At 40.3% G+C, this 16383-nt stretch overlaps 1 protein-coding gene across 4 annotated transcripts in view; it reads left to right on the top strand.

The window, feature by feature from the left end:
* ARB2A (ARB2 cotranscriptional regulator A) overlaps positions 1-16383 on the top strand; it is a 607421-nt gene that overhangs the window by 404209 nt on the left and 186829 nt on the right. For all 4 annotated transcript variants that reach the window (XM_069751802.1, XM_069751789.1, XM_069751796.1 and 1 more), the window contains one exon: positions 3382-3498. In XM_069751802.1, the coding sequence (XP_069607903.1) occupies positions 3382-3498 (117 nt within the window). The remainder of the gene's footprint in view (positions 1-3381; positions 3499-16383) is intronic.

The following is a 16383-nucleotide window of genomic DNA, read 5'->3' as shown; positions in this document are numbered from 1 at the left end:
GATGAACATGATTTCATCTATGTATATTGGTGGCATATTGATACATTGATTAATGGTTATTGTGAATTTTAGACGTATCCTGTTATCGATTTTTCTAAATCTCACTCAAACTTTTCGTTATGACTTCTTTTCGGCTTAAAGTATAAAGTTGATCTGCAGGAGGCATTGGATTGGTTGTGTACCATGATAACCCCCTTTCAGATCTGTGTCCATGGAAGGATTGATGTTCTTTCTCCTCTTGTGCTTTCCAAGGATTTCATGTTCGTATCTTATCGGAGCAGAAGTCTTTCAGCTGCAGGAAGTCATTGGCTGAACTTCCTGTGGATAACCATTATCAAGTCCCACACATGTCATCCAGTCTTCTGTTCGGAGGCATTGATAACATTGTGTAAAAGTTTGGCTGCGTAGGAAACCTGTTAGCAGGCTGCTAACTACACCGCGCAAATAAGAAGAAATAACTTTGTAACTTGACAGCAGAACCTTCATTATCCCCGGGAGTCCGGCTGTCAGTCTTTGCCGCTTCATTTCACTTTACTTGATGCTTCCGTAAAACCTTTGGCAATAGATTTTTTTTCCACTGCTTAGAGTTTTATATGTTTCCACTTGCATTGATTATTACCAATGAATCTATTTTTGCATGTTGACTATTGTACCATTACTTATCTTCTATCCATTTTTTCCATTGATTATATTTAGGTGTCCTGATTTATATTACACAGTATCATGAGAAAGGAAATGGTATATCTGGCACCTAAAAAATATGCTTTTAGCTGAAATGCATCGGTTTTTCTCTGGACAGTGTCTATATTTTTAATATTGGACTCATAAATGTGTTTTTTTTTTTTTAATTTTTACCTTCTACTGCTCATAGCTGGAGAAAAATTTTCTTTTTTGCAGTGGCACCTAAAAATAGTTGCATTACTTTGTTGATATAAATGTAAGAGTCCATATACTGTGAATTTTTGGGGCCAAAGCCCTGGGTGTCAGCCGAGAGGTTGGGGTGGCAGGTGTTGGAAACACTCTGATCAGATATTGATTACCTATCATAAGGAGGGGTCATCAGTATCTTTGTCCTGCGCTGCACGTTAAAATTTACTACGATGTGTCACTGTGGGTAAATACTAAAGTTCAGATTTTAATTTAAAAAAATCATAGAAACAATCATAGTAAAAAAATAACTTTTAAAATTACATTTCATTAATAATGTTACATAGAAAAATGCATCACGAGTTAACTGAGACTTTGTCCATGAGCTTTTTTCTGACTGCTGAGTACATATAACGCGCATGTAACTCTTATAACTCTTATCTTTTTTTTTTACCTCTTCTATGCTAGTTTAGGAACACATGGAAATCAAAATGAACTTTGGTGTGGTCATAAATCTGTATAGATGAGTTCAGAAGACTATCAAACCCTTCCCTCCAGTTCAAAAATAAAAAGTTATGTAATGAGCTTAAAGTATTAAGTTACATACAGTTTACTAATAAACTAATATCACATGTGCTCCGATCTTCAGCTGTCTTTTGCAGCCCCAGATTTGCTATGTCTGTGTAACTGCCATGATAAAGAAGGGGACTGGCTTAGCTTTTGAAATAAGCCAGCCCATCTCCAAACCCAGTATTGGTCACTTGTAGAGTTAATCAAATCAGTTCTCATGATTCCGGTCCAGCGGCCACATTGGTGTTCTTAGGCTTCTGTACCAGGCCCGCTATAATATCATGCCATGACCTAATAAAGTGGTGGGGCCGAGTAGTCAGAAGAGGTGTCCAGAATGCCGTCAGGTAGTAGAAGGTTTGCGGCAGGGGTGTCAAACTGCATTCCTCGAGGGCTGCAAACAGGTCATGTTTTCAGGATTTCCTTGCATTGCACAGGTGATAATTTAATCACCTGCAGAGAATGATTCCAGCACCTTGTGCAATGCCAAGGAAATCCTGAAAACATGACCTGTTTGCAGCCCTCGAGGAATGCAGTTTGACACCCCTGGTTTGCGGTACTCTGGCCCGGCTATCATGGAGCACTGATGTGGCCACTGGACCAGGGGCCTGTAAATAGTTTGGGCAAAGTTTAGTCACTCTTTGACTCAAGAAGCGCTGTCCGTGTTTTACAATGCATGTTCTGCACCAATCTATTCACCATCTAACGGAGGGGAGGCTAAAAATGAGACCACCATTCTAGCTGCGATTGTTTGGCTACCACGGCTGCTGTCAGATCTCTAAATTTTATTCTGTATCTATGTAATAAAATATTCTATAATCTCCCTTGCATTTAGCACATAGCGTTCTGTCTTTTCTGTGCAGTGCTTTGTGCTGGCTGTTTTTGGATATTGCTATATTAATTAGCTTTATTGGGAACATTATTAGCATACGCTGTGAACAGTTTAGCATATGTGTTAAATCCCGCATTGTAGCTCACAAAAAACATATGCGGCTAATAGTTTAAAGCCAAAGATGTGCCGCTACAAGAGGGTGATGTTATACTGTGTTGGGGTATGTATGTTGGGGTATATGTGTTGGGCACATGTACACAGAGGGCTTTCTACCCAGATTTTTGGATGGAAATTCCGCTTTTTATTAAGATATAGTCACAGGTCGATTTTTGCTGTGCGTTTTGGAGCTGAACCCATACAAAATCCATGTCCGAAAACAATACTCTGACCCTTGTTAAAAAAAAAAAAAAAAATTCCAAGTGAAGACTTATTTTATATGAATGATACGGTCATATGTCAAAATTCAAAAACTTTCCATCATTCCCCACACAATGAGTATTTGTTGCATTCGCAAAAAACTGCTGACAGGTTCCCTTTAAGGATGTGCACACAACATCTTTTAGACATTTGCGTACTCGCCTGGTTTTAAAAGAGAAAAGCACTTCAAAAAAGCACTGTCAATGTTTTTCGAGAAGTGGCTTTTGTGTAGCTTTTTTTTTTTTTGCAGCATTTTTTTAATTATACAAACACTGGTCAGGTCACTTCTTTTAACCTCTTTGAGACTTTCGATGTCTGAAAAAAAAATGCCTGAATTTATGCACAGCAGGTCATTTTTTACTTAGAAATGCATTATTTTTAGGATTTTTTAAATCACATTTTCTAGTGGGATTTTGAGTTTAAACGCCAGAAAAAAAAGTCGCGCGCATGTAGCCTTAGATGAGATTGCATGTCGTCTGCTATAAAATGTTTCTAGTAAGAGTATAAAAGTCCGACAACAACATGTTAATGAACCGCGCACCGCTAAACTTTACAAAGGCTTTAAAGGCATCCCATCAGAGTTGGCTCAATCACAGGAAGTCTACGTTTGAGTAATTGCTCAATCTATAATACAGCTGGATTAAAATCCTACATTTTGCATATGTTTCTCAGACCTGGTGTTGTTCTTTCCCCAACAGATGATTCAGCGTGAAGCTGATGTGAAAAGTAAGGTCACCGCTGTAGCACTGACAGATTCCGTTCACAACGTGTGGCACCAGGAAGCCAATAAAACGATTCGAGAGTGGATGCGCGAGGTAATCATTTTCTTTGTTTGTGTCTTTAGTTGAGTAAAGCTAACAGGAGGAAAGCATAATGCAATATTCTGAGGCACACAGTGGCAGGTTCTATTAATGAAACCTCCATCTTCTCCCTGCTTTCCCACACTTTCCCCTCCTGAGTTTCCCACACTTTCGTCATCCTAAATGTATTTGCCCGTAATGCTGGTTTTTGTTTTTTTGCAGCCTAATTTCTGTTTAAGAACGTAATATTAGAGAGTTTTGTATTTCCTTTTGCAAAGAGTACTGACATACTAGGGAGTCCATAAAACATATTTATGGTGAGAAACCCTCAGGAACATGCGCACAGTATAATCTCTACAGCTGCCTCATACAGCATGGATCTGGTATATTTTTTCAGTTGTATATAAATGTTCCTCATAATATTAAGGGGAACTGGTCGTCTGATTCATTCTGCCAGAGCGATGTTCAACCTGGATCAAACTCTGCAGCATTTCAGAGAAAAAGCACTTTGAGGACTATGAATTTCAGGTGACTAGTCCAAGGTCCCCAGTGGCTTCTCCCCACCACACGCCTCATGACTGACAGGTCTTTCCCTGTGTGTTTGTACAGTGAGAGACATGTCAGTATGGGTGCAGGTCAGGGAGAAGCTGATTGTGACCTGCTTGAGACTTTCCATCAACTCATAGATCCCAGGCAGCATTTCAACGTAACTTCCTTATGAAATCCCGCTGCGTTTCAGAGTAAGATATACCCGGCTACATAGCCTGCATAGGACTCATGCTGCCTGTGGTTCAGGCAGCTTGAATGATGGCTTGTTTATGGCACTGTGCCTGATAAACATTGAAAGAGACACAGCCCTTGTTGGAGCACCACAAACTCTTCAGACAACCCAATAGTGGTGGTGCCAGGATGTTGTCAGAGGCAAAATCCCAGGAAACCTCTTTCATCCTCATTAGCGATTCTGTCCGTTCCAGATTATATGACTGAATCTAGTAGCTTGTTTTGCTGAAGACAGGAGATTCATCAGCCATTTGACCTTAGTTTTACTGCTGAAATATACAGATTGCATAGGCAGACACGGACAACTGAGGACCCATGATCAAGAATAATTTATCGGCCCCTTGTGTTAGAGTTACCAATGTGATTTAAGTGGGTGCGACCTATACAGCACCTCATGGATTGTGGACATTATCCTGCTAAAAAAATGAGAAATACCATTGACACGAGGTGTATTTGGCCTTTTCAATGAGTAGGTGCTATGTGTCAAAAGAGCGTCCACATCCAACGATCGAAGTCTTCCCAACAAAACGTTGCCACCATCGACTTGCCTTATTCCCATCGTGCATTCTGGTGCCAGCTCTTTACAGGTAAGTGACACACACTTGCCCGGCCTTCCACCTGATGATTCATTAGTCCAGGCCATCTACTTCCATTGTTCCATGGTCCATTTTTTTGTGCTCACATGTTCTATGCAGGTGCTTTACTTGGTGGCCACGATTCAGCATGAGCACTTTGACCAGTTTGCAGCTACACAACTCCATGAACATTTACCTAGTTTCACACAATAAATATATCCCAGCCCATCACAAGTTTTATTGTTATTAACGATTTGTGTGTATTATGTTTTTCTGACGAGAACAAATATATAAGTAAAGATATTAAACCAACTATGAATAAATAAAAAGTGGCCATATCTGGAAATCAAGTATAAGATAGAGAATATCCATAGACTCTGCTCATAAGTGAAGGGATATTTTCTCAATAGAATGTACATGCAGCTTCATTCTTTAATTAAATTGAGAGCTGTTCACGTGGTTTTTGATAAAACTTTTCACTCTTTATTAATGCATTGTATCTACATGTTTCAGTGGGTGTAATACCTGGATTCCTATTACAGGTCTGTGTCCACTTTATATTTCTCGTCTTGCGAATTCAGCATTCTCCCCTAATACATGTTGTCATTAAAGGCTTTGTGCTTCCTCACAATCAGGAATTTAACGTTCACAGCTGCAGAGAGAGATACAACCGTGTGCCGGCCCGACCAGTGAGAATATGGGCACATAGCACCGCTGCCTGTCATACCTCACTCACATGCAGAGAGAACAAAGCAGAATAGCTGGGCAGAAGAGCCTGTTACCGAAGAATAGATTACTGCTAAACACTAATATAACTATGTGCAAAGCTGTCCTGCCCAGCCAGTGTACAGCAGAGAGTAGGGGCCGCATCATTGCTCTTGTTGGCTGCTCTTATCTATTGGGTGTTGCATGAAGGCTGGTCAAGACAGTAGATTAGAGGGCCCACCCTGGACGTGCCACAGCTATATCACTGCCCTTACCATCTATATTACCATCTACAAACACTTTTTTACAGATTTCTGCAAAAATTAGCAAATGCCACTCTGTCATTGCTCTCGCATTGGACATATGTATAGAACATAGATCCAAAAGAGACAGTAAATCATGAAATTTGCGGGAAATTAAACATTTTCTCAGATCTGTCATCTGTCCACCCTTACCTTGCCATTTGTTATATCTTATGATGTACTTAAACCCCTGGCGATACCTCCATTCTCATACGCAAGACTGAACATTCTTAACCTTCCTTTGAATTAGAGGTCACTCATTTATGCAAATGTGAGATACATCTTGGATTTTGCATGTGTGTTACATTTTCAATTTTGCTTACAAGAAAGATGATGCCTGGTTTCTGGGTTTGTAGCCATGTGCTGTGCATTAACTTGATCTAAGACTCCATTGATATGATAGTTGTGTCTGCCCAAACCACATAAAGCTTACATTCCAGTCAAGCAAGAGTTTTCTGTCCGGGTCTGGTGACTTGGATCAGTTTTAACATGTGAGCAGCAATGTTCGTTCAATTTTAACTTCCCTTACATGCAAGGAGCTGAAACAACTACAAAGCTTGCTTCTTTGAATATTCAGCATTAACCAAGAGGATCATTTTATTAAATGTTTTGTTGAATGATCTTTTGGAAGATCGATCTTGTGCAAGCCTAGATAGGTCCACCAGGGTCTTTTCCGCCATTATCTTGATAATATCAAGCCATCGTGTTGCTTGTCCTAACATTGTTCCTTCTATTCCTCTGATTACGAGTGACTACGCTCTTCGTATGATGTGTTCAAATTAGGCAGGTCATACCTTGGAGACCCTTGCTTCAAGTGACCCATTATTAATAAATTTTTTGACTTTTTTTTCACCATGTTTTTGTGTAAATTTCTTATGTCTTGGTATAGTTTTGAGCTGTTCTGGCATTGTCACTGCCACACTGAGCATTAGACTTTTGTCCTTGGGCCTAATGGTTGTATTGACATTGTTTTTGGACATCATATGGTTATGACACTACTCAAATGCAGTTTATAATATCATGTAAAACATTAACGGTAAGAATATATACATGGTTATTGGAAAAAAAGGGATCTGGCACTGCTCCCTACTATTCGCACTGTCAGTGTCCATGTATGAGGACATCAATGTCATGGCAGTGAATAGGTTGTGGTGGTGCTCACCATGGAAATATGCCACTTGAATATAGAAAAGGTAATAAATGGAGCACTAACCACTTAGCATAAAAGTTTATTTTTTTGCAGTTCCAGAAAGATTAAAACAAACTTGGCTAACAGCCATATCACCTGAAAATCGCGCTTCCTCTGAGCCACTTTCCACTTACTCCCATTGCAGTGCTGCTTGCATTCCATTTTTTCCTACATTTGGAGGCCTTTTGGCTGGTTTCCTGTGGAAGTTATTGCACCCACAACATTAGGACTGTGCTGCTATTTTGTGTGTGTGTTAAATAATGGACACATTTTTTAGGCTGACACAAATTTTGTTTTTCCCAAAGTTTGCTACTTCAGTGTTTCTGATCTTTTAGTTAACTGTTTCTATGGTTACTGAAGTACAATTTTAAGCATTTAATCCATTTTTAAAGTTTATGCAAAGACTCTATTTTCAGTGTTCAGACTTAGTTTTCAAGACTTCTACAATTCACCACGGCATGCTGGATATCATTTCCTGGGCCAAATCCTCACTGATAACAACCCTTTCTTCCCTAATTCAGTGGTTGGAGTTCATTATAATTTCAGTATTTTTTGTTTGTCCACCCACAATTTAAAGATTGACCACATGTTCCCCATTGGATTGAAATCTGGTGAGTTTTCTGGCCATGGACCCAAAGTTTCAATTTTCTTTTCATCTCACCTTAGTTATTGCTTTTGCCTTGTAACGTGGTCCCAATCATGCTGGAAAAAAACATTGTTCATCACCAATTTGTTCCTGGATTGTTGGGATTCTGCAAGATCCCATTCTTAATTCGTGCAGTGTCATTTAACAAAATTGTGAGTGAACCCAGTCCCTTGAATGAAAAGTAAATGAACACATGAATGGTCTCGGGATGCATTACTGTTGGCATGACACAGGACTCATGGTAGCTTTCACCTTTTTTTTCTCTGGACAGCCATTCTCCCAGATGTCCCAAACAATCTAAAAGGGGCTTTATCAGAGACAATAAGCTTACTCCAGTTCTCTGCAGTTCAATCCCTGTACGTTCTGCAAAATATCAGTCTTTCCTTGATACTTTTCTTGGATAGTAGTGGCTTCTTTGCTTATCTTCTTGACACCAGGCCAGCTTCCAAAATCTTTCGCCTTACTGTTCGTCCATATAAACTGAAACCTGCCTTCTGCCATTCTTGAGCAAGCTCTCCAAGCAACACTGCCCTTGTAGTTCCTTGCCATTCATGTGATCGCTCTTCGTAGCAATCAAAAGTTAATGCAAATTACCAGAATAAAAACTGAAGCAGCAAACTTTATGAAAACCAAAATATGTGTCCACCTCAAAACTTTTGGCCACTACTCTTCACAGTGGGGAAAATAAGTATTAGATTGCCTACCAACCAGCAAGAATTATGGCTCTCGCAAACCTGTTTTTCCTTAGAAGACCCCCTACTCTGCACTCAGTACCTGTATTAATTGCACCTGTATAAAAGATGCCTGTCCACACACTCAATCAATCACACTCCAACCTCTCCACCATGGCCAAGGTCAAAGACCTGTCTAAGGACATTGGAGACAAAATTTGTAGACCTGCACAAGGCTAGGATGGGCTACAGGACAATAGGCAAGCAGCTTGGTGAGAAGGCAACAACTGTTGGCACAATTATTAGAAAATTGAGGAAACACAAGATGACTGTCAATCTTCGGTCTGGGGCTCCATGCAAAATCTCGCCTCGTGGGGTAAGGATGATTCTGAGAAAGATCAGGAATCCGCCCCGAACTGCACAGAAGGACCTGGTCAATGACCTGAAGAGAAGTGGAACTGCAATCTCAAACATTACTGTTAGTAACATACTATGCCGCCATGGAATTAAATCTTGCAGGGCACGCAAGATCCCAATAGAAAATCTTTGGAGGGAGCTGAAACTCATTGTTGCACAGCGACAGCCCCGAAACTTGAAAGATCTGTGTGGAGGAGTGGGCCAAAATCCCTGCTGCAGTGTGTGCAAACTTTGTCAAGAACTACTGTAAACATCTAACCTCTGTAATTGCAAACAAAGGTTTCTGTACCAAATATTAAGTTCTTTTTTTTAATGTATCAAATACTTATTTAATGCAATAAAATGCAAATTATGTAAAAATCATACAATGTGATTTTCTGGATTTTATTTTTAGATTCTGTCTCTCACATTTGATGTTTACCTGCGATAAAAATTATAGACCTCTCTATTCTTTGTAGGTGGGAAAACTTGTAAAATCGGCAGTGTATCAAATACTAATCTAATACTAATTTTCCCCACTGTGTATGAGGGTGTGTGTATACATTACGGAAACCGTAGCCTCATCCCACCCATTATCACAATCTCTGAGGTTCATGTAGCCATGTTCCATGTCTTATGACGTTATCTTAAGACTACCTCTTATAATCGGCCATATTTTCCTTTGCTGCACTTAAATTATTAATTGTTTTCCTAATTACGGTGAGTAATGGTTACCATGTAACATTACACTGGGTCCATATTTTTAACGTTGAAAATTCTTGTTGGTTCTAGCCTCTTCTGTCCTTTATGTTTCATAGAGTGGCTCTGTTGGGTCATAACCCATAATGGTTATTGGGAATTTCCGTTCCATCCTTGTGTCACTTGAGAGTATACAAGCAATTAAGTGCTCAAGGAGTCATTTTTACAATTAAATATTTTTAAATTAAGGACCCAGATAAGTCTCTGAAGTAATGATTTTCATATGTTAATCCGTTCCAGGGAGTAGTCTAGAATAAAGGTTGAACAAGACTAAATCACGCTGCAATCAACCACATTAAACAAATTATTTTGCTTATTTTGCTCTACTGGGATACCCTTCATATGGTAATTTCTCTATGCGGCGCTCTTCTCCTCCGATTCTATTCTTGCTGCATATTTCTAATTGCATATACATTAAGATGTTGGTAAAGGCTACATCAAACGATATAATAATAAACTTACCATTGACTCTATTTAAGTGAGGCCAAGCAGCCAGATATATCTTTAGTCTTATCAAAAACGGGGTGGGGTGTGTGAAAAGATTGAATGATATTTCAAATATATAACTAATAGCTGCTTGTCTGACTCTCTAATTGCTGTCATTACAGAGAGACTGGGGGAAGGGAGTCATTTTAGACCTTTTCTGTTGTAACATTGTCGGCCTATTTTTAGCAGCGTACAAGTCATGGATTTTCAATGTATGAGAAGCTGAGATGAATGATAAAGGCAGTCGCTCATTTGCATATCTTGACAGTACTCCTCGTAGTATTTTCCTCCCCAGCCCCAGCCCAGGTTCACATAAAAGATGTGTTAATTGTGTGCTAATGTATAGCGTTTTACAAGGCTCTGATACAGTATTCTGTCAGTGGCAATACTAATTTAGGTACTTAAAAATGATGGAATAGTCACATTATCCCTCTATGATTTCCACCTTCTTGTGGGGTTTTCTTCAATATACATATTTAGTATTTCATTTTTTTTATTTCAAACACTTTTTTTGGAGGGGAGGAAGGCTGGGAGTTCTGTTATTCATACAAATCAATACGGAATTTACTTTTCAAGTTGAATCAATTGTGAGAAGAAATATATACGGTATGTGTTTGAGTTTGTAACTTGAAAAGTACCTCCCGGTATATATATGTATGTATATAATATATACATGCACACATACCACAATCAGATTAGGGATAAGGATCATATAACATTGTAATATAATATAATGAGAATATATATATATATATATATATATATATATATATACACACTAATATATGTGTGTGTATGTGTATATATATATAGAGAGAGAGAGAGATTCAAAAAAGAGGCAGCACTCCATAATTCAAGTGAAAAAAATGTGGAAGGTTTTAATCAACCCACATAGCTGGGCGACATTTCAGCTCCATCTGAGCCTTTTTCAAGCTTGAAAAAGGCTCAGATGGAGCTGAAACGTCGCCCAGCTATGTGGGTTGATTAAAACCTTCCACATTTTTTTCACTTGAATTATGGAGTGCTGCCTCTTTTTTGAATCTCTGTGAATCTGGTGCAATCATTGGACTGGTTGCCTGAGGCCCTGCACCTGAAGATAAGTATAAGCATGGTGCTGTTCCTTTTTTTCTATTATATATATATATATATATATATATATATATATATATATATATATATATATATATATATATATATATATATATATATATATATATTGTGGGTATGGAAAGTATTCAGAAAAAGGTTCTTTTTTTCTCATTAATATACACTCTGCACTCTGTTAACTGAAAAAAAAAACAGAAATGTAGTAATCTTTGCAAATTTATTAAAGAAGAAAAACTGAAATATCACATGGTCATAAGTATTCGAACTCTTTGCTCAGTATTGAGTAGAAGCATCCTTTTCAGCTAGTACAGCCATGAGTCTTCTTGGGAATGATGCACCAAGTTTTTCACACCTGGATTTGGGGATCCTCTGCCATTCTCCCTTGCAGATCCTCTCCAGTTCCATCAGGTAGGATGGTGAACATTGGTGGACAGCCATTTTCAGGTCTCTCCAGAGATGCTCAATTAGGTTTAGGTCAGGGCTCTGGCTGGGCCAGTCAAGAATGGTCACAGAGTTGTTCTGAAGCCAGTCCTTTGTTATATTAGCTGTGTGCTTAGGGTCATTGTGCTGTTAGAAGGTGAACCTTTGGCCAAGTCTGAGGTCCAGAGCACTCTGGGAGAGGTTTTCATCCAGGATATCTCTGAACTTGGCCGCATTCATGTTTCCTTCAATGACAACCAGTTATCCTGTCCCTGCAGCTGAAAAACACCCCCATAGCATGATGCTGTCACGACCATGTTTCACTGTATTGGGCAGGTGATGAGCAGTGCCTGGTTTTCTGCACAAATATCCCATAAAATTATCACCAAAAAGGTCTATCTTCATCTCATCAGACCAGAGAATCTTATTTCTCCTAGTCTGGGAGTTCATGTGTTTTTTTTTTTTATAAAGTCTATGTGGGCTTTCATATTGCTCAGTTTGGCTGGACTGTCAGGTGTAGGAAGACGTCTGGTGATCTCAAACTTCTTCCATTTAAGGATTATAGAGGCCACTGTGCTCTTAGGAACCTTGAGTATTGCAGAAATGCTGTTGTAACTTTGGTCAGATCTTTGCCTTGCCAGAGTTCTGTCTCTGACCTCCTTGGCCAGTTCCTTTGACCTCATGATTCTCATTTGGTCTGACATGCACTGTGAGCTGTGAGGTCTTATATAGACAGGTGTGTGCCTTTCCAAATCAAGTCCTATCAGTTTTAGTTAAACACAGCTGGACTCAAATGATTGAATAGAACCATCTCAAAGAGGATCACAAGGAAATGGACAGCATGTGACTTAAATATGAGTGTCTGAGCAAAGGGTCTGAATACTTATGACCATGTGATATTTCAGTTTTTGTTTTTAATAATTTTGCAAAAATTTCTTCATTTTTTTTTCAGTCAAGATGGGGTGCAGAGTGTACATTAATCAGAAAAACTGAACTATTTTGAATTTACTAAATGGCCGCAATGAAACAGTGAAAAATTTTAAAGGGGTCTGAATATTTTCTGTACCCACTGTATGTATTGTGTACGTCTATATACTATATATATTGTGTGTATATGAATGTACAGAGTATATATATATATATATATATATATATATATATATATATACTAGCTGAAGAGCCCGGCGTTGCCTGGGCATAGTAAATATCTGAATATCTGTGGTTAGTGATAGCACCTCACTTCTCTTATTTTCCCATCATGCCTCTCATTTTCCCAATCACATCTTTCATTTTCCCCCTTTCATCTCTCATTTTCTCCCTCACACCTCTCATTTTCTCCCTCACACCTCTCATTTTCTCCCTCACTCCTCTCATTCCCCCCTAACACTTGTCATTTCGACCTCACATCTGTCATTTTCCGATCACTCCACTATTTTCCCTCACTCCTCTCATTTTGCACTCACACCTTTTCATTTTCACCTCACACCTCTCATTTTCACCTCAGTATATACATGTTTGTCATCTCCCTTATATATAGTATACACCTATATGTCATCTCCTGTATATAGTATATACCTGTATGTCATCTCTCCTGTATATAGTATATAACTGCTGTGTGTCATCTCCCCTGTATATAGTATACACCTGTATGTCATCTCCTAATATATATATTATATACCTGTATGTCATCTCCTCCTGTATATAGTATATACCTGTGTGTCATCTCCCCTGTATATAGTATATATCTGTGTGTCATCTCCCCTGTATATAGTATATATCTGTGTGTCATCTCCTCCTGTATATAGTATATACCTGTATGTCATCTTCTATATATAGCATATACCTGTATGTCATCTCCTCCTGTATATAGTATATACCTGTAGGTCATCTGCTCCTGTATATAGTATATACCTGTGTGTCATCTCCTCCTGTATATAGTATATATACCTGTATGTCATCTCCTCCTGTATATAGTATGTACCTGTATGTCATCTCCTCCTCTATATAGTATATACCTGTTTGTCATCTCTCCTGTATATAGTATATCTGTGTGTCATCTCCCCTGTATATAGTATATACGTGTGTCATCTCCTCCTGTATTAGACCTCGTTCACACGTTATTTGCTCAGTATTTTTACCTTGGTATTTGTAAGCTAAATTGGCAGCCTGATAAATCCCCAGCCAACAGGAAGCCCTCCCCTGGCAGTATATATTAGCTCACACATACACATAATAGACAGGTCATGTGACTGACAGCTGCCGTATTTCCTATATGGTACATTTGTTGCTTTTGTAGTTTGTCTGCTTATTAATCAGATTTTTATTTTTGAAGGACAATACCAGACTTGTGTGTGTTTTAGGGCGAGTTTCATGTGTCAAGTTGTGTGTTGAATTGCATGTGGCTACATGCATGTAGCGACTTTTGTGAGATGAGTTTTGTGTGGCAACATGCGTGTAGCAACTTTTTGTGTGTCAATTTGCATGTGACAGGTTAGTGTAGCACGTTGTGTGCAGCAAGTTTTGCGCATGGCGAGTTTTGAGCGTGGCGAGTTTTATGTGTGGTGTCTTTTGAGTATGTGCAAGTTTTGCGTGTGGCGAGTTTTCCATGAGGTGAGTTTTGCACTTGTGGCGAGTTTTGCAAGAGCCTAGTTTTTGCATGTGGCGAGTTCTGCGCGTGGCGAGTTTTGAGAGGCGACTTTTGTGTTTCGACTTTTATGTGGCGAGGTTGGTGTATTTGTGGTGAAATGTGTGCTGAGGGTAATATGTGTTCAAGCACGTGGTAGTGTGTGGCGCATTTTGTGTGTGTTCATATCCCCGTGTGTGGTGAGTATCCCATGTCGGGGCCCCACCTTAGCAACTGTACGGTATATACTCTTTGGCGCCATCGCTCTCATTCTTTAAGTCCCCCTTGTTCACATCTGGCAGCTGTCAATTTGCCTCCTACACTTTTCCTTTCATTTTTTCCCATTATGTAGATAGGGGCAAAATTGTTTGGTGAATTGGAAAGCGCGGGGTTAAAATTTCACCTCACAACATAGTCTATGACGCTCTCGGGGTCCAGACGTGTGACTGTGCAAAATTTTGTGGCTGTAGCTGCGACGGTATATAATATACTAGCTGTTTCCAGCTAGCTAACGCTCGGCACGCTCATTGCTATCTAATTAGCGCTGCTGGTGATTAAACTAAAGTAAATAATGACAAAATTCAATAGCGCTTACGCAGGTGGTAAATTAACTTAAAATGAAGTTAATAACAATAATAATCATTAAAAATCTGGATAATACTAATAATACATTTTATTCACAGTGTAAAATCAAAAGCAAACTGGATTCAGTAAGATGTGTGTTTTTTATTCATTCTAGCATCTAAACAAATTTCATAACGAAACATAAATTAAGTTAAAATTTCTCTGTAAACACAATCACGTGTGAGGACGGAGCCTCGTGTGGTAATGTGCGGGGACGGAGCCTCGTGTGGTAATGTGCGGGGACGGAGCCTCGTGTGGTAAAAGGGTGGGGACGGAGCCTCGTGTGGTAATGTGCGGGGACGGAGCCTCGTGTGGTAATGTGTGGGGACGGAGCCTCATGTGGTAATGTGTGGGGACGGAGCCTCGTGTGGTAATGTGTGGGGATGGCGCCTCGTGTGGTAATGTGTGGGGACAGAGCCTCATGTGGTAATGTGGGGGGACGGAGCCTCGTGTGGTAGTGTGTGGGGACGGAGCCTCGTGTGGTAATGTGTGGGGACGGAGCCTCGTGTGGTAATGTGTGGGGACGGAGCCTCGTGTGGTAATGTGTGGGGATGGAGCCTCGTGTGGTAATGTGTGGGGACGGAGCCTCGTGTGGTAATGTGGGGGGACGGAGCCTCGTGTGGTAGTGTGTGGGGACGGAGCCTCGTGTGGTAATGTGTGGGGACGGAGCCTCATGTGGTAATGTGTGGGGACGGAGCCTCGTGTGGTAATGTGTGGGGATGGAGCCTCGTGTGGTAATGTGTGGGGACAGAGCCTCGTGTGGTAATGTGGGGGGACGGAGCCTCGTGTGGTAATGTGTGGGGACGGAGCCTCATGTGGTAATGTGTGGGGATGGAGCCTCGTGTGGTAATGTGTGGGGACAGAGCCTCATGTGGTAATGTGGGGGGACGGAGCCTCGTGTGGTAGTGTGTGGGGACGGAGCCTCGTGTGGTAATGTGGGGGGCGGGATTATATGTGGTAATGTGGTGGGGGCGGGATTATGTGTGGTGATGTGGGGGGCGGGATTATGTGTGGTGGGGGGGCGGGATTATGTGTGGTAATGTGGTGGAGGCGGGATTATGTGTGGTAATGTGGTGGGGGCGGCATTGTGTGTGGTAATGTGGTGGAGGAGGGATTGTGTGGTAATGGGGTGGGGGCGGGATTGTGTGTGATGTGGGGGTGGAGCTACTGTGCCGGGGGCAGGATTAGCGAGTAATCACGATGCCTCATGAATGTGTGATACATGAATTGTGAATACCATATTGGCTTGTGAAATATATTAAAAAACACATGAGATGCTTAGTACAAAATTTGGCCAAAAAATGTGAGCCCATCCACCAACGTCAGGGTAATCTCATGGATAGGATGGGTCCCTGACCTGACTACCTTGTGTGAACACTTACCTCTGGCTAATGTCATGGTAAAGCCTGTATTTATAGGAAGGTTGGAACCAGATCCCTGACCTGACTGCCTAGTGTGAACACTTACCTCAGGCTAATGTCATTTTTGGCCAAATCTTGTCCTAAATATCTCATGTGCTTTTTCATATATTTCACAAGCCATTATGCTATTCACAAATCATGTATCACACATTCATTTGCTTTAGTACAATTGAGTGCAACCATTTATCTATTTGCG

Source organism: Ranitomeya imitator, chromosome 1 (assembly GCF_032444005.1).
Source record: "Ranitomeya imitator isolate aRanImi1 chromosome 1, aRanImi1.pri, whole genome shotgun sequence".
Classification (NCBI taxonomy): Eukaryota; Metazoa; Chordata; class Amphibia; order Anura; family Dendrobatidae; genus Ranitomeya; species Ranitomeya imitator.
The sequence above is the reverse complement of the archived record's forward strand: the minus strand, read 5'-3'. Positions and strand labels throughout refer to the sequence as shown.